This window comes from Octopus sinensis, linkage group LG30 (genome assembly GCF_006345805.1).
Source record: "Octopus sinensis linkage group LG30, ASM634580v1, whole genome shotgun sequence".
In the NCBI taxonomy this organism is placed as follows: Eukaryota; Metazoa; Mollusca; class Cephalopoda; order Octopoda; family Octopodidae; genus Octopus; species Octopus sinensis.
Window position 1 is genome coordinate 3640101 of NC_043026.1, and position 20000 is coordinate 3660100.

A 20000-nucleotide genomic window follows, 5' to 3' on the forward strand; every position below is an offset into this window, starting at 1 on the left:
GAACGTAGCAGCAGACGAAATACCGATAAGCATTTCGCCCAGCGTGCTAACGATTCTGCCAGACTTTGTGTATTGCATAGGAAAAGGACCAAGCTATATAGAATAGTGTTTGCTGACAATGCCCTGCATTTTAGAAAAATCCCATAACATAGTTGTGGCTGTGTAGTAAGAAGGTTTGCTCCTTACTACACAGCCGAGCTGGCAGAAACGTTAGCACGTCGGGCGAAATGCTTAGCGGTATTTCGTCTGCCGTTACGTTCTGAGTTCAAATTCCGCCGAGGTCGACTTTGCCTTTCATTCTTTCGGGGGTCGATAAATTAAGTACCAGTTACACACTGGGGTTGATGTTATCGACTTAATCCGTGGGTCTGTCCTTGCTTGTCCCTTCTGTGCTTAGCCCCTTGTAGGTAGTAAAGAAATAGGTATTTCGTCTGCCGCTATGTTCTGAGTTCAAATTCCACCGAGGTTGACTTTGCCTTTCATCCTTTCGGGGTCGATAAATTAAGTACCAGTTACACACTGGGGTTGATGTAATTGACTTAATCCGTGGGTCTGTCCTTGCTTGTCCCCTCTGTGTTTAGCCCCTTGTAGGTAGTAAAGAAATAGGTATTTCGTCTGCCGCTACGTTCTGAGTTCAAATTCCACCGAGGTCGACTTTGCCTTTCATCCTTTCGGGGTCGATAAATTAAGTACCAGTTACGCACTGAGGTTGATGTTATCGACTTAATCCCTTTGTCCTTGTTTGTGCTCTCTATGTTTAGCCCCTTGTGGGCAATAAAGAAATAAGAAGCTTGCCTCCCAATCACATCGTTCCAGGCCCAGTTCCACTGTGTACCACCTTGAGTTAGTGTCTTCTACTATAGCTTTGAGCCACTCAAAGCTCTGTGAGTGGATTTGGTAGAAAGAAACTGAATGAAACCCCTCGTTTATATCTGTGTTTATCACCCACACACTGGTCGTCAATTGGTTTGATTAAGTCCCAGTAACTTAATGGGTTGACAAAAGAAACAGCTAGAATAAGCAACAGGCTTTAAAAAGAACTATAAGTATTAGGATCAATTCATTCAACTAAAATTATTCAAGGTGCTACCCCAGCAAGGCCACAGTCTAATATCTGAAACAAGTAAAAGATAAAAATACTTGAAAACCGGTAAGGGTTTGCAACGGGAAGGATGTTCAACAGTAAAGCAATGCTTTGAAAATACGTATTCATCTAACCCATGCTGGTATGGAAAAAAATTAGATTAAAAGAAATGAACAGATGTGAAACCAATACTTACCACCGCTCCATCCAGCATCAAAATTACGGTTCAGGTCGGTGCCCATGCATCTGTTGTTTGGTTTCCTGTTTTTCCTCCACATTCTGTCCTGCAAAGAAACCAATAATTAGGACAGATGCCAGTCGGGATTGGTGGTTTAATTGTCGTGAGGATTTTATGGTTGGTAATGTATTAAACATTTATACATACAACTATACAAGTTTTGTTTGTATGTGTATATCTGTGTGTGTTTATTTACATATATATATATGTCTTACAAACAACTTGCACATGCAAGTGCTACCAGTTAAAAGCTCCGTATACCAGAAGCCAGCAAGTGTATGGGGTCATCAGGAGAGAATGCGCGCCGTTTCGGGGCCTACTTCTCAAGGGCATCAATGCGCACCGGCCCCCCTCACTGATATGAGGCCCCGCTTGCTAGATCAGCTGGTTATGAAGTTAAACTCAATATCCTTCTAGCCATCACTAAAAAAGATGCATTATTGTATAATCTTGCATGCTAACCATATTCTGGCCTATGGCAAAATGGCATATGGCTTTTAGGCATATGTTAATTTGGGTTCCTGTGTGTGTTTGTAGGTGAGTGGTGTATACTTACCTGGTAAAATGTGTACTCGTAGCCATCGGGGTTGGAACAGGGTATGAATACCCAGTCATAAAGGCTGAGTAAGTGTATGATATCCGTATCGGAGTCATAATCATTCGCAAACTGTGAATAGCAAAGGTGGACTGATGTTAGCAACAATTGTAGCAACAACAACAGCAACAGTAACAACAACAAGTAACCCAAGGGATGTAACATTACCCCTCTCCCTCTCCCAATATGCATCACACTCCTATGCAGTAAGACATTGTGGGTAGGGCCACAGGGGAACAGTTGCCATGGGAACAAAATTTCAAAAGAAAATGAAAAGGTGTGGCTGTGTCGTAAGATGCTTGCTTCCTAACCACACATGGTTCTAGGTTCAGTCTTTCCTCATGGTACCTTGGATAGGTGTCTTCTATTATAGCCCCAGGTCAAGCAAGTCTTGTATGTGGATTAAGAAGTCCATCATGTACATCTGTCTGTCTCTCTCTCACTATATATATATATATATATATATATATATACATACACACATATATATATATATATACATATATATATATATGATGCCATGATAGATCGTTAGCCACTACACACATTTTTTCTCTTCTTTTTTTTCTCTCCTTTTTTTTCTCTCCTTGTTTTTTTATGTGTACCTTTCTGTAGAAGAGCGTAGGCTCGAAACATAAAAGACTTTTTCTATTCCTGGCGTTATACTAATACTTCTGTTTGTTTTGTACACCACCTGTCTTCATCTTTTGCTTTTTTCGTAAACTTTCCTCTCTCTCTCTTTCGGAGAGGCACTGAGCAGCTATACGCACACATACACACACGGCAGTAACTTCCACCTACCGAATTCAATCACAAAGCTTCGGTCGGCTCGGGGCTATAGTGGAAGACACCTACCCAAAGTGCCACGCAGTGGGACTGAACCCGAAACCATATAGCTAGGAAGCAAGCACCCTAACCACACAGCCATGCCTCTACTATATATATATATATATATATATATATAATAGAAATATTAAAATAACTAAGTCTCTCTAAAAGAGAACAGCGGCAGCGTTCCCGGAAATAATGTTATCGCCATACTAATATGGCATTCTTATAAAAATAAGAAAAAAGCTGTCCGCTTATTAGCTCCATGAGGCCATCGCCTTAAGTTAGCTATTTGATACACAAACTGTATCCATATAACCTTCGAACAAGGGAGGTCAGTCGCTCCACACTACTTGGCCGGCAGCTACAGATGCGTTTCGGGGTATTGCCCCTTTTCAATGCAGCGTATTTATTTTCCGGGAACGCTGCCGCTGTTCTCTTTTAGAGAGACTTAGTTATTTTAATATTTCTATTATTGAAAACAAGTGGATGTATTCCACCGAAACTAGGTAAATAAAACCATCGAACAGAGATTGTCGGAAGCGACACCTACTGGCTGGCTACGCTGCATTGAAAAGGGGCAATACCCCGAAACGCGTCTGTAGCTGCCGGTCAAGTAGTGTGGAGCGACTGACCTCCCTTGTTCGAAGGTTATATGGATACAGTTTGTGTATCAAATAGCTAACTTAGGCGATGGCCTCATGGAGCTAATAAGCGGACAGCTTTATTCTTATTTTTATAAGATGCCATATTAGTATGGCGATAACTATATATATATATATATAATATATATAGCAATAATAATTCTCTAAACGAGATATAGACAGTAACTGCTCCATAACATAAAGGACGTTAGCCATCTGAATGTGGCTAGGGACAGGGCAGGGCGGTGGGAGTGTTTCTGATGCATTTAGCCCCAGGCGATCATCAACGTCACCAGGAGCAGCCCTGCCCTGTCCCTAGCCACATTCAGATGGCTAACGTCCCTTATGTTAAATATATATATATATATATATATATATATATATATATAACACACACACATATATATACACAATAAGAAACTAGAGAACCACATTAGTTGTTCATCAGCTTTAGGATATTGAAATGTTGACTCATTTATTTATCAAAACGACAACCATAATAACATACATGCATATAGTATATTATTCGATACATATAAGATAAGAATACAAGTAGTTATTAGAAAACATGAATATAAATTATTAAAATCACTTACAGCTGTTTCAGCGTGTGGATAATAGTAACTCATATATATATGTAGTTGGCTACATGACACAAGCGTTTTGTGTCCTTACGTTTTCAAACAGGGGAATGGCCCAATGGTTAGGGCAGCGGACTCGCGGTCGGAGGATCACGATTTCGTTTTCCAGACCGGGCTTGTGTGTGTTTATTGAGCGAAAACACCTAAAGCTCCACGAGGCTCCGGCAGGGAGTGGTGGCGACCCCTGTTCTACTCTTTCGCTCCAACTTTCTCTCACTCTTTCTTACGCAACCGCTGAGCCTGGATGCGCATTCATCCATCCGTCGATGCTCTCGGTGTCGGGGGGTTGACCTGCTTTCTCTTCTGCGGGTCTTACGAATAGCAAAGGACCACGTTTCGCGCTTCTCCCATCTTGCAAGCTCTGGGACGAAGACCGTTCGCTCAACACCACCACCAACAACATCAACAAACAGAGTGCATAAACTGCTTTTACCCTTTCAATAATTTTCATCACGGATGCTGTGCCAATCCATTCGCGAGCATGCATACCAGCCTCCACGAACACCGTCTTCTTTCCTGGACCCGTAGTAAACTGTGAGAACGAAAACATAGAGAAAATGTGAAGTGGAATATACATAAATAGATGCCTGTGTGTGTGGTGTGTGTGTGTGTGTGTGTTGTGTGTGTGTAGAGGAGCGTGAGGGCGCGTGGCTTAGTGGTTAGGGCATTCGGCTCATGATCGGAAGGTTGTGAGTTCGATTCTCGGCGACGCGTTGTGTCCTTGAGCAAGACACTTTATTTCACGTTGCTCCAGTCCACTCAGCTGGCAAAAATGAGTTGTACTTGTATTTCAAAGGGTCAGCCTTGTCACTCTCTGTGTCACGCTGATTATCCCCGAGAACTACGTTAAGGGTACACGTGTCTGTGGAATGCTCAGCCATTTGCACGTTAATTTCACGAGCAAGCTGTTCCGTTGATCGTATCAGCTGGGACCCTCGTCGTCGTAACCGGTGGAGTCTTTTAAAAAAAAAAATACAGAGGAGCTCTCCGTTGGTTATGACGATGAGGGTCCCAGCTGATCTGATCAACGGAACAGCTTGCCCGTGAAATTAACGTGCAAGTGACTGAGCAATCCACAGACACGTGTACCCCTAACGTAGTTCTCAGAGAGATTCAGCATGACACAGAGTGTGACAAGGCTGACCCTTTGAAATACAGGTGCAACTCATTTTTGCCGGCTGAGTGGACTGGAGCAACGTGAAATAAAGTGTCTTGCTCAATGACACAATGCGTCGTCGGGAATTGAACTCACGACCTTGCAATCGCGAACCGAATGCCCCAACCACTAAGCCATGCGCCTTCACCATGTTTATACATATGTATATATATACTATGGCTAGCGTCTTTCGGTTTCCGTCTACCGAATCCACTCAAAAGGCTTATTGCTCGCTCGAGGTTATAGTAAAAGATACTTGACCAATGTGAAACACAGTGGGACTGAACCCAGAACCATGTAAGTAGGAAGTAAAATTATTACCACAAAGCCATGCCTGCGCCTATATATACATACTAGCAGTATCGCCCGGCGTTGCTCAGGTTTGTAAGGGAAATAACTATAAAGCATTTTTAGAGAGTTATAGCCAAAAAATAGCAAAAAAATGATGGTAAATTTTTTTTTTAGTTAAAAAAGGTGGAGTTGCGTCCCCTAGACAGTTTGCGGTTTGTGTTTCTGATTCTCGACCCCATGTCGAATTTATCGATTTTTTTCAGAAACAATTTTCTTTTGCCCTTGTTTATAAGTTATATATATATATATATGTATATATATATATATATTATATATATATATATATATAATATATATATATATATATATATATATAATAAATATTAGGGAATAAATCCAAATTTACAGGGAAAATCAGATTTAGGATTGAATCCAATTTTATAGTAAAATATTATATAATATTAATTAGAGACAATTTTATTTAATTTAATTTTATTTATTTAATTTATATTAATTTTTTTATGTATTGGATTAAGTCTTTCTTTGTTTGATTTGCAAAATAGTCTCTAATTAATATTATATATATATATATATATATATATATATATATATACATGTGTGTGTGTGTGTGTGTGTTGTGTGTGTGTGTGTGTACTGTTGTGTCTGGAGAGAGTCATTTTCTTTTTGTAAAATTTCCACTTATTTCTTATTTTTATTTTCATAAAATTTTCGTTGCGTCTTGCAACCTTTTCAATAGTCTTGACTCGTCAAGACTATTTTAGGAAAGTAAAAGCAAGAAATAAGTGGAAATTTTACCGGTGAGTCTATTAAACTATAAGGCACAAAAAGAAAATGACTCTCCCCAGACACAACAGAATATGCTTCAACACACGAACTCACATAAAGAATCTTGCAAATCAAATCCAAAAACGAAATGCATACATACATACATACATACATACATACATACATACATACATGTGGAAGTGGAAGCACTCCGTCGGTTGCGACGATGAGGGTTCCGGTTGATCCGAATCAACGGAACAGCCTGCTCGTGAAATTAACGTGTAAGTGGCTGAGCACTCCACAGACACGTGTACCCTTAACGTAGTTCTCGGGGATATTCAGCGTGACACAGACAGTGACAAGGCCGGCCCTTTGAAATACAGATATAAACAGAAACAGGAAGTAAGAGTGACAGAAAGTTGTGGTGAAAGAATACAGCAGGGATCGCCACCACCCCCTGCCGGAGCCTCGTGGAGCCTTTAGGTGTTTTCGCTCAATAAACACTCACAACGCCCGGTCTGGGAATCGAAACCGCAATCCTATGACCGCGAGTCCGCTGCCCTAACCACTAGGCCATTGCGCCTCCACACATACATACATACATACATACATACATACATACATACATACATACATGCATACATACATACATACATACATACATACATACATACGTTTTATACATTTATACCCCAATATTCTTGCAGACTGTGAGGAAATTACGTAGTTGAAGCTACAAACCCTGATAGCATAAAGCTCTCTTTTCTCGTAGCTGGTTCCATAGGATACAAGAGTCACGTGGTTATGTACTTGAGTATAACGCTTCATAAGAACCACAATCTAGTGAAGATATAAATTTACATAACAACAACAACAACAATAATAATAATAATAATAATAATAATTCATTCTCTATCACAGATAGAGAAATTAAGGCCAACAGACCAGATATAGTTGTCAGAGACCATGAAGAAAAAAAATGCTTTCTAATTGATGTATCAATACCGGCTGATGACAACGTGTCTCTAAAAGAAATGGAGAAACTCTCAAAATACAAAGACCTGGAAATAGAGGTAACTAGAATGTGGAATCTGAAAACAGAAACATTTCCTATCATAGTAGGTGCATTAGGCATGATAAAAAAATATTCAGACAAATACATAACAAAAACACCAGGACTTACAAACACATATAACATACAGAAAATTGCACTACTAGGCACTGCACACATCCTACGCAGAACACTTTCCATACAATAATCATCAGAGCATCACAACAAATCACAGCACATACCGAAGACACACAGAGCTGCGCTCGGTAGTGAAGTGAAAGCACGCTATAAAAATAAAACTACTGAATAATAATAATAATAATAATTATAATAATAATAATAATAATAATAATAATAATAATAATAATAATAATAATAATCATAGTAAAAAGCACCATCCGAATCGTGGCCGAAGCCAGTGCCGCCTCGACATAAAATGCACCAATCCGACCGTGGTCGATGCCAGCCTCACCTGGCACCAGTGCAGGTGGCACGTAAAAAGCATCCACTACACTCACGGAGTGGTTGGCGTTAGGAAGGGCATCAAGCTGTAGAAACACTACCAGATCTGACTGGGGCCTGGTGCAGCCTCCTGGCTTCCCAGACCCCAGTTGAACCATCCAAACCATGCCAGTATAGAAAACGGATGTTAAGAATGATGATGATGATGAATATATATATATATATATATATATATATATATATATATATATATATATATATATATATATATATATTTAATCAATATGGGTGGCAAGGAAAATTTTGTAGAATTTTATTGCCACCAGCGGCACCCAGTGGGAAAAAATTAAATAGTCATAGACCATTTTTAAGTTCAACATTAACAATTAAGGAACGGCCATAATAGGCATTCACCCACTAGAAATAACAGCCAAGCTTCTACCGCAAATAAAGATTAATTCCGTAAACAGGAGAAAATTAAAAAAACATTTACCCTGTAATTTCTTGTACGGTATACCGTTTCATCGCGTGTTTAATGGTAAACTAACCTGATTAAATTAATCAAGTCAATCTTCCATAAGCCCTCGGATTCTTCAGCAAGAAATAGCTCAAGTCGGAACAGATATTTACACGAGGCATACCCCATCTTGCCAAGTCAATATCTGACCTAAAATTTTCAAATCGTCGCACTCGCGCCAAATTATCGGCAGCAAAAAATATCAGCCGTCGATTCCATTACGAATTAACCAAAAAATTCATAATTAATCAATATAGGGTGGCAAGAAAATTTTGTAGAATATTATTGCCACCAAAGCGGCCCAGTGGGAAAAAATTAAATAGTCATAGACCATTTTTAAGTTCAACATTAACAATTAAGGAACGGCCATAATAGGCCATTCACCCACTAGAAATAACAGCCAAAGCTTCTACCACCGCAAATAAAGATTAATTCCGTAAACAGAGAAAAATTAAAAAAACATTTACCCTGTAATTTCTTGTACGGTATACCGTTTCAAATCCGCTGTTTAATGGTAAACTAACCTGATTAAATTAAATCAAGTCAATCTTCCATAAGCCCTCGGATTCTTCAGCAAGAAATAGCTCAAGTCGGACAGATATTTACACGAGGCATACCCCATCTTGCCAAGTCAATATCTGACCTAAAATTTTCAATCGTCGCACTCGCGCCAAATTAATCGGCAGCAAATAAATATCAGCCGTCGATTCCATTACGGAATTAACCAAAAAATTCATAATTAATCAATATAGGGTGGCAAGGAAAATTTTGTAGAATTTTATTGCCACCAGCGGCCCAGTGGGAAAAAATTAAATAGTCATAGACCATTTTTAAGTTCAACATTAACAATTAAGGAACGGCCATAATAGGCCATTCACCCACTAGAAATAACAGCCAAAGCTTCTACCGCAAATAAGATTAATTCCGTAAACAGGAGAAAATTAAAAAAACTTTACCCTGTAATTCCTTGTACGGTATACCGTTTCATCATCCGCTGTTTATGGTAAACTAACCTGATTAAATTAAATCAAGTCATCTTCCCTGGTGGCAATAAAATTCTACAAAATTTTCCTTGCCACCCTATATTGATTAATTATGAATTTTTTGGTTAATTCCGTAATGGAATCGACGGCTGATATTTATTTGCTGCCGATAAATTTGGCGCGAGTGCGACGATTTGAAAATTTTAGGTCAGATATTGACTTGGCAAGATGGGGTATGCCTCGTGTAAATATCTGTTCCGACTTGAGCTATTTCTTGCTGAAGAATCCGAGGGCTTATGGAAGATTGACTTGATTTAATTTAATCAGGTTAGTTTACCATTAAACAGCGGATGAAACGGTATACCGTACAAGAAATTACAGGGTAAATGTTTTTTTAATTTTCTCCTGTTTACGGAATTAATCTTTATTTGCGGTAGAAGCTTTGGCTGTTATTTCTAGTGGGTGAATGGCCTATTATGGCCGTTCCTTAATTGTTAATGTTGAACTTAAAAATGGTCTATGACTATTTAATTTTTTCCCACTGGGCCGCTGGTGGCAATAAAATTCTACAAAATTTTCCTTGCCACCCTATATTGATTAATTATGAATTTTTTGGTTAATTCCGTAATGGAATCGACGGCTGATATTTATTTGCTGCCGATAATTTTTCGCGAGTGCGACGATTTGAAAATTTTAGGTCAGATATTGACTTGGCAAGATGGGGTATGCCTCGTGTAAATATCTGTTCCGACTTGAGCTATTTCTTGCTGAAGAATCCGAGGGCTTATGGAAGATTGACTTGATTTAATTTAATCAGGTTAGTTTACCATTAAACAGCGGATGAAACGGTATACCGTACAAGAAATTACAGGGTAAATGTTTTTTTAATTTTCTCCTGTTTACGGAATTAATCTTTATTTGCGGTAGAAGCTTTGGCTGTTATTTCTAGTGGGTGAATGGCCTATTATGGCCGTTCCTTAATTGTTAATGTTGAACTTAAAAATGGTCTATGACTATTTAATTTTTTCCCACTGGGCCGCTGGTGGCAATAAAATTCTACAAAATTTTCCTGCCACCCTATATTGATTATTATGAATTTTTTGGTTAATTCCGTAATGGAATCGACGGCTGATATTTATTTGCTGCCGATAAATTTGGCGCGAGTGCGACGATTTGAAAATTTTAGGTCAGATATTGACTTGGCAAGATGGGGTATGCCTCGTGTAAATATCTGTTCCGACTTGAGCTATTTCTTGCTGAAGAATCCGAGGGCTTATGGAAGATTGACTTGATTTAATTTAATCAGGTTAGTTTACCATTAAACAGCGGATGAAACGGTATACCGTACAAGAATTACAGGGTAAATGTTTTTTTAATTTTCTCCTTGTTTACGGAATTAATCTTTATTTGCGGTAGAAGCTTTGGCTGTTATTTCTAGTGGTGAATGGCCTATTTATGCCGTTCCTTAATTATATATATATATATATATATTTCCGTGCCGGTGGCACGTAAAATACACCAATCCGACCGTGGTCGATGCCAGCCTCGCCTGGCACCAGTGCAGGTGGCACGTAAAAAGCAACCACTACACTCACGGAGTGGTTGGCGTTAGGAAGGGCATCCAGCTGTAGAAACATTGCCAGATAAGACCGGAGCCTGGCGCAGCCTTCTGGCGCAGCCTTCTGGCGCAGCCTTCTGGCTTGCCAGACCCCAGTTGAACCATCTAACCCATGCTAGCATGGAGAACGGACGTTAAACGATGATGATGATGATGATGATGATGATGATGATGATAGTAGGTGCATTAGGCATGATAAAAAAATATTCAAACAAATTCATAACAAAAACACCAGGACTTACAAACACATAAAACATACAGAAAATTGTACTACTGGGCACTACTAGTTGACTATCCCATCCTGCTCAAAATGTCCCTGAATAAGGGTTGTTTAAGGATGTTGAAGGCGCGGGAGTGGCTGTGTGGTAAGTAGCTTGCTAACCAACCACATGGTTCTGGGTTCAGTCCCACAGCATGGCATCTTGGGCAAGTGTCTTCTGCTATGCCCCGGGCCGACCAATGCATTGTGAGTGAATTTGGTAGACGGAAACTGAAAGAAGCCTGTCGTATATATGTATATGTGTGTTTGTGTGTCTGTGTTTGTCCCCCTAGCATTGCTTGACAACCGATGCTGGTGTGTTTACGTCCCTGTCACATAGCGGTTCGGCATAAGAGACCGATAGAATAAGTACTGGGCTTACAAAAGAATAAGTCCCGGGGTCGATTTGCTCGACTAAAGGCGGTGCTCCAGCATGGCCACAGTCAAATGACTGAAACAAGTAAAAGAGTAAAAGAGTAAAGAGAACCACCCATGTTTCCAAAGATGAATTATCCAAACCTCCAAGAATTCCTTTCAACACACGGCTATGATACTCCTCCACTACTTCTGCTCATGATGACCCTAAAACTACCAAAGATTCAACAACAAAAAAAATTCTTTTTTTGACCAAAATATTCACCATTCTGACCCCATTGCTTAAAGGCTTGTTCTCTGGGTGTGTCCCTGCATCATAATTCCACAAGTGGTACTTAGAGAGGATAAGCGGATAACTTATGGGAACTATGTTTAAGAAGGGTACCAGGAATTCCAGTATTGGTGAGTTGTGTTGCAGCATCCTTTACTGAGATATCTGGACGTTATCAAAGGAGCTTGAGAGGCGTTTGGATGGAACCTACACTCGCCTCCTTACGAGACCTCAAAATCTCTCGCGGAAGCGTCATCCAACCAAAGTACAAATATATGGGAAATTACCACCTGTGAAAGGTAGAAGAGTCCAGTTTGCTGGACATTGTTGTAGAGCTGAACACGAGGTAATTTCTACTCTTCTCCTCTGGAAGCTCGCGATACCAGAGGGCGCACACTCTCCTACCCTGATGTAATCTCCAGGGATTCAGGCATCCAGCAACAGGACCTCTGTTTGAACATGTTATCTTAAAAACCCATGTTGCCTGCCTTGACTGGCGTCAACTTTCTAAAGACTCCGCCGGTTACGACGACGAGGGTCCCAGCTGATACGATCAACGGAACAGCTTGCTCGTGAAATTAACGTGCAAATGGCTGAGCATTCCACAGATACGTGTACCCTTAACGTAGTTCTCGGGGATAATCAGCGTGACACAGAGAGTGACAAGGCTGACCCTTTGAAACACAAGTACAACTCATTTTTGCCAGCTGAGTGGACTGGAGCAACGTGAAATAAAGTGTCTTGCTCAAGGACACAACGCGTCGCCGGGAATCGAACTCACAACCTTACGATCATGAGCCGAATGCCCTAACCACTAAGCCACGCGCCCTCACTGGCGTCAACTTAATAATTTATAACAGGACCTACATCAGGGTACCGCGTCTAAAGTATTTGTAGGTGCTAATAGGGTACTCACCTCGGAGTACTTCATAAATGTGTTTGGATTCAACTGGTAGCCATACTCAGTTGAATTTCCTGACGGTGTCCTTTCTGCATCTATGGCTCTGAAAGAAACACAAAACTTTGTGGGGTTATAAATTGTTACAGAGGGAAAAAAAAAATATTTGAGAGAGGTGTTCTGAAATAGGTGGAGGCGCAATGGCCCGGTGGTTAGGGCAGCGGACTCGCGGTTGTAGAATCCCGGTTTCGATTCCCAGACCGGGCGTTGTGAGTGTTTATTGAGCGAAAACACCAAAAGCCCCACAAGGCTCCGGCAGGAGGTGGTGGCGATCCCTGCTGTACTCTTTCACTACAACTTTCTCTCACTCTTTCTTCTGTTCCAAATTCGCACACAAGGCTTCAAAAAAATCTTCAAAACAAAAAAAAATTTTCAAAGCCACAGACAAACCAATTCTACTATATGGCTCAGAAACCTGGACGTTATCAAAGAAGCTTGAGAGGCGTTTGGATGGAACTTACACTCGCCTCTTTACGAGACCTCAAAATCTCTCGCGGAAGCGTCATCCAACCAAAGTACAAATATATGGGAAATTACCACCTGTGAAAGGTAGAAGAGTCCAGTTTGCTGGACATTGTTGTAGAGCTGAACAGAGGTAATTTATACTCTTCTCCTCTGGAAGCTCGCGATACCAGAGGGCGCACACTCTCCTACCCTGATGTAATCTCCAGGGATACAGGCATCCAGCAACAGGACCTCCATAATGCTATGATGGACCGTGAAGTCTGGCGTAGCATGGTAAATTCCATTGTCTCGACCACGGTCAAACAATGATGATGATGATATATATATATATATATATATATATATTATATATATATATATATATACATACATACATACATACATACATATCATCTCTTGTGAAAGGTAGGAGAGTCCAGTTTGCTGGACATTGTTGTAGAGCTGAACACGAGGTAATTTCTACTCTTCTCCTCTGGAAGCCATCTACTCGCAATACCAGAGGGCGTACACTCCTACCCTGATGTAATCTCCAGGGATACAGGCATCCAGCAACAGGACCTCCGTAATGCTATGATGGACCGTGAAATCTGGCGTAACAGGAAATTCCATTGTCTCGACTACGGTCGAACAATGATGATGATGATTGGTTAGCCTAGGGTTATAGTAGAAGACTCTTGCTCAAAGTGCCATGCAGTAGAACTGAACCCAGAACTGTGTGGTTGGCAAGCAAGCATCTTACCTCTATGCCACGTACGTACAACTTATTAGCCACATGCAAATGAAATAAAAACAAAGCACTTTTAATTAGATAAGTTAACCACCTACTTCTGAATATCATGGGAAAGTATTTCAACCTTGAGACCAACACCAGCAAGTATTGGTTTAATTTTCATGTAAGTCTCCAGGGACACCAAGAATTCGCAGGTTCGGTTCAGGTAGTAGGGTCGAATCCAGAAGTCGATCTATATGTAAAAGGAAAGAAACCAGTAATTAACAACAGAGTGTAACAAAATATTTATTTATTTGTCTTCAATCAGTAAGTGTTATTTCCTATTTGATTCTCTCTAGAAATCAAAGGAAGTGACTACCATTCCCTTCACGCTTTGCTTTTATGAGCTGGAGATAAACGTTTTAAAACTGACCCATTTTACACTGCATTTCAGACAGATTCAATGCTGAGCTGCTGAAGACAAAATATCTTTTTAGCAAATATTCTGCTCAACACCAGAGATTTCCTTGTTGTCTTTGGTCAATAAGTGCTATTTCCTATTTGATTTTATCTAGAAATCAAAGGAAGTGACTACCATTCCCTTCACGCTTTGCTTTTATGAGCTGGACATGAACGTTTTAAAACTGACCCATTTTACACTACCTTTCAGACAGATTCAATGCTGAGCTGCTGAAGACAAAATATCTTTTTAGCAAATATTCTGCTCAATACCACAGATTTCCTTGTTGTCTTTGGTCAATAAGTGTTCTTTTCTATTTGATTCTATCTAGAAATCAAAGGGAATGACTACCATTCCCTTCCAACTTTGCTTTTATCATCTGGACATCAATGTTTTGAAACTGACCTATTTTTCCATTACATTTCAGACAGATTCCGCTCTGAGTTGCAAAAACAGAAATATCTTTAGAGTAAATATTCTGCTCAATACAAAAGATTTGTTTGTTGTCTTTGGTCAATAAGTGTTATTTCCTATTTGATTCTATCTAAAAATCAAAGGAAACGACTACCATTCCCTTCACACTTTGCTGTTGTGGTCTGGACATCAATGTTTTGAAACTGACCTATTTTTCCATTACATTTCAGATCGATTCAGCACTGGGTTGCTCAAGCAGAAATATCTTTAGAGTAAATATTCTGCTCAACACCAGAGATTTCTTTGTCTTTGGTCAGTAAGTGTTATTTTCTATTTTCTTTTATCTAAAAATCAAAGGAAACGACTACCATTCCCTTCACACTTTGCTTTCTGTGGGATGGACATGAAAGCTTAGCAAATTGACCTATTTTCCATTGTTTCTATCCAGAGGTTAACAGTTATTTCTGGGACCTCAATGTAGATGGCAGAATTAACTCTAAGGCCTTGTGGAAAGAAGTAAGGAGGCATCACATGCCCTTCATTGCTGGCAACCCCTAAAACCATGGCAGTTGCAGGAAATTTTGTATTCATAACACTTGGAACTTAAGAAAGATCTGCAAATAACCATCTGTCATTCTTCTGTTAACTTTTTGATCTTAGCAACCTGTGTGGTAAGTAGCTTGCTTACCAACCACATGGTTCTGGGTTCAGTCCCACTGCGTGGCACCTTGGGCAAGTGTTTTCTACTATAGCCTCGGGCCGACCAAGGCCTTGTGAGTGGATTTGGTAGACGGAATATATATGTATATATATATGTGTTTATGTGTCTGTGTTTGTCCCCCCAACATCGCTTGACAACCGATGCTGGTGTGTTTACGTCCCCGTAACTTAACGGTTCGGCAAAAGAGACCGATAGAATAAGTACTAGGCTTCCAAAGAATAAATCCTGGGGTCGATTTGCTCGACTAAAGGCGGTGCTCCAGCATGGCCACAGTCAAATGACTGAAACAAGTAAAAGAGTAAAAGAGAGTGAACTGTTAAATTATGGGGACGTAAACACACCAACACTGGTTGTCAAGCAGTAGTGGGACACAAAGACACACACACACACAACACACACACACACACACAAACACATATACGATGGGCTTCTTTCAGTTTCCTTCTACCAAATCCACTCGCAAGTCTTTGGTCAACCCAAGGCTATAGTAGAAGACACTTGCCCAAGGTACCACGTAGTGGGACTGAACCCCGAACCATGCAGTTGGGGGCATGCTTTTTATCATATAGCCACAACTATGACTATATTTATATATCAAAAGAATAATGGGAAGGAGGAGGAAGAAGAACCAAAATACTCCAATAACAAGATACTTACTTCTAAACCAGTTTCTTCAGCCGATAACAACTTTAAGGTGGTCAGCTGTGCTTCAGTTTGAGGCCTGACTCGCAACAAGTGATAGCTAACGAGAGAAAACAGATAAATATGAAAAAAAAAGAAGATAATTAACACATCATCATCATCATCATCATCATCATCATCATCGTTTAACGTACGTTTTCCATGCTAGCATGGGTTGGACGGTTCGACCGGGGATCTGGGAAGCCAGAAGGCTGCACCAGGCTCCAATCTGATCTGGCAGAGTTTCTCTTGCTTGATGCCCTTCCTAACGCCAACCACTCCGTGAGTGTAGTGGGTGCATTTTACGTGCCACTGGCACAGGTGCCAGGTGAGGCTGGCAACGGCCACAATCGGATTGGTGCTTTTTATGTGCCACTGACGCAGAAGCCAGTCAAGGCGGCGCTGGCATCGGCCACATTTGGATGGTGCTCTTTACGTGCCACCGGCACAGGTGCCAGGTGAGGCTGGCAACGGCCACAATCGGATTGGTGCTTTTTATGTGCCACTGACACAGAAGCCAGTCAAGGCGGCGCTGGCATCGGCCACATTTGGATGGTGCTCTTTACGTGCCACCGGCACAGGTGCCAGGTGAGGCTGGCAACGGCCACAATCGGATTGGTGCTTTTATGTGCCACTGACGCAGAAGCCAGTCAAGGCGGCGCTGGCATCGTCCACATTTGGATGGTGCTCTTTACGTTCCACCGGCACAGGTGCCAGGTGAGGCTGGCAACGGCCACAATCGGATTGGTGCTTTTATGTGCCACTGACGCAGAAGCCAGTCAAGGCGGCGCTGGCATCGTCCACATTTGGATGGTGCTCTTACGTTCCCCGGCACAGGTGCCAGGTGAGGCTGGCAACGGCCACAATCGGATTGGTGCTTTTTATGTGCCACTGACGCAGAAGCCAGTCAAGGCGGCGCTGGCATCGTCCACATTTGGATGGTGCTCTTTACGTGCCACCGGCACAGGTGCCAGGTGAGGCTGGCAACGGCCACAATCGGATTGGTGCTTTTATGTGCCACTGACACAGAAGCCAGTCAAGGCGGCGCTGCATCGGCCACATTTGGATGGTGCTCTTTACGTGCCACCGGCACAGGTGCCAGGTGAGGCTGGCAACGGCCACAATCGGATTGGTGCTTTTTATGTGCCACTGACACAGAAGCCAGTCAAGGCGGCGCTGGCATCGGCCACATTTGGATGGTGCTCTTTACGTTCCACCGGCACAGGTGCCAGGTGAGGCTGGCAACGGCCACAATCGGATTGGTGCTTTTTATGTGCCACTGACACAGAAGCCAGTCAAGGCGGCGCTGGCATCGGCCACATTTGGATGGTGCTCTTTACGTTCCACCGGCACAGGTGCCAGGTGAGGCTGGCAACGGCCACAATCGGATTGGTGCTTTTTATGTGCCACTGACACAGAAGCCAGTCAAGGCGGCGCTGGCATCGGCCACATTTGGATGGTGCTCTTTACGTTCCACCGGCACAGGTGCCAGGTGAGGCTGGCAACGGCCACAATCGGATTGGTGCTTTTTATGTGCCACTGACGCAGAAGCCAGTCAAGGCGGCGCTGGCATCGGCCACATTTGGATGGTGCTCTTTACGTTCCACCGGCACAGGTGCCAGGTGAGGCTGGCAACGGCCACAATCGGATTGGTGCTTTTTATGTGCCACTGACGCAGAAGCCAGTCAAGGCGGCGCTGGCATCGGCCACATTTGGATGGTGCTCTTTACGTGCCACCGGCACAGGTGCCAGGTGAGGCTGGCAACGGCCACAATCGGATTGGTGCTTTTTACGTGCCACTGACGCAGAAGCCAGTCAAGGCGGCGCTGGCATCGGCCACATTTGGATGGTGCTCTTTACGTTGCACCGGCACAGGTGCCAGGTGAGGCTGGCAACGGCCACAATCGGATTGGTGCTTTTTACGTTCCACTGGCACAGAAGCCAGTCAAGGCGCCGCTGGCATCGGCCACATTTGGATGGTGCTCTTTACGTGCCACCGGCACAGGTGCCAGGTGAGGCTGGCAACGGCCACAATCGGATTGGTTGCTTTTTACGTGCCACTGACACAGAAGCCAGTCAAGGCGGCGCTGGCATCGTCCACATTTGGTGGGCTCTTTTACGTGCCACCGGCACAGGTGCAGATGAGGCTGGCAACGGCCACAATCGGATTGGTGCTTTTTATGTGCCAATGACACAGAAGCCAGTCAAGCGGGCGGCATCGTCCACATTTGGATGGTGCTCTTTACGTGCCACCGGCACAGGTGCCAGTGAGGCTGGCAACGGCCACAATCGGATTGGTGCTTTTTACGTGCCACCGACACAGAAGCCAGTCAAGGCGGCGCTGGCATCGGCCACATTTGGATGGTGCTCTTTACGTGCCACCGGCACAGGTGCCAGGTGAGGCTGGCAACGGCCACAATCGGATTGGTGCTTTTTACGTGCCACTGACACAGAAGCCAGTCAAGGCGGCGCTGGCATCGTCCACATTTGGATGGTGCTCTTTACGTGCCACCGGCACAGGTGCCAGGTGAGGCTGGCAACAGCCACAATCGGATTGGTGCTTTTTATGTGCCACTGACGCAGAAGCCAGTCAAGGCGGCGCTGGCATCGGCCACATTTGGATGGTGCTCTTTACGTGCCACCGGCACAGGTGCCAGGTGAGGCTGGCAACGGCCACAATCGGATTGGTGCTTTTTACGTGCCACCGGCACAGAAGCCAGTCAAGGCGGTGCTGGCATCGGCCACATTTGGATGGTGCTCTTTACGTGCCACCGGCACAGGTGCCAGGTGAGGCTGGCAACGGCCACAATCGGATTGGTGCTTTTTACGTGCCACCGGCACAGAAGCCAGTCAAGGCGGTGCTGGCATCGGCCACATTTGGATGGTGCTCTTTACGTGCCACCGGCACAGGTGCCAGATGAGGCTGGCAACGACCACAATCGGATTGGTGCTTTTTACATGCCACCGGCACAGAAGCCAGTCAAGGCGGCGCTGGCATCGGCCACATTTGGATGGTGCTCTTTACGTGCCACCGGCACAGGTGCCAGGTGAGGCTGGCAACGGCCACAATCGGATTGGTGCTTTTTACATGCCACCGGCACAGAAGCCAGTCAAGGCGCCGCTGGCATCGGCCACATTTGGATGGTGCTCTTTACGTGCCACCGGCACAGGTGCCAGGTGAGGCTGGCAACGGCCACAATCGGATTGGTGCTTTTTACGTGCCACTGACACAGAAACCAGTCAAGGCGGCGCTGGCATCGGCCACGTTCGGAGGGTGGTTTTTACGTGCCACCGGCACAAGGATCACAATAATTATTTAATTATTTCTAACATAGGCACAAGGCCTGAAATGATTTGTGGTTGGAGGGAACTGTTGATTATTGATTGAAACGAGAAGCTTGATTGCTGTTTTATCCTATTGACCCCAGAATGAAAGGCAAAGTTGACCTCAATGGAATTTGAACTCAGAACGTAAAGAACCGGAAGAAATATCACAAAGCATTTTTATCAACACTCGAATGATTCTGGCAATATGTCGTGCTTGAGAAGACCTGTCAAGCCAAGTGAAATTGTAGTCATGGTTGATGATGGTGTCACGTAAATGGCACGCATGCCAGTGTCACATAAAGAGCACCATTTGAGCATTGGACCTCACTGAGTTCCTTTTGAGTGTGGGGCCTCCTGGAAGCAAAGTGGCTGAGTTCCTTTTGAGCGTTGGGCCTCACGGAGGTAAAGTGGCTGAGTTCCTTTTGAGCGTTGGGCTTCCTGGAAGCAAAGTGACTGAGTTCCTTTT

At 43.0% G+C, this 20000-nt stretch overlaps 1 protein-coding gene across 1 annotated transcript in view; it reads right to left on the bottom strand.

Annotated features, from left to right (window-relative positions):
* Window positions 1–20000, bottom strand: part of LOC115226674 (carboxypeptidase A2-like) — a 28668-nt gene that overhangs the window by 6006 nt on the left and 2662 nt on the right. The window contains exons 2-8 of the mRNA XM_029797689.2: window positions 16184–16268; window positions 14048–14184; window positions 12716–12803; window positions 7005–7103; window positions 4464–4562; window positions 1879–1989; window positions 1281–1368 (exon numbers count right to left, since the gene is read on the bottom strand). Of these exons, the coding sequence (XP_029653549.1) occupies window positions 1281–1368; window positions 1879–1989; window positions 4464–4562; window positions 7005–7103; window positions 12716–12803; window positions 14048–14184; window positions 16184–16268 (707 nt within the window). The remainder of the gene's footprint in view (window positions 1–1280; window positions 1369–1878; window positions 1990–4463; window positions 4563–7004; window positions 7104–12715; window positions 12804–14047; window positions 14185–16183; window positions 16269–20000) is intronic.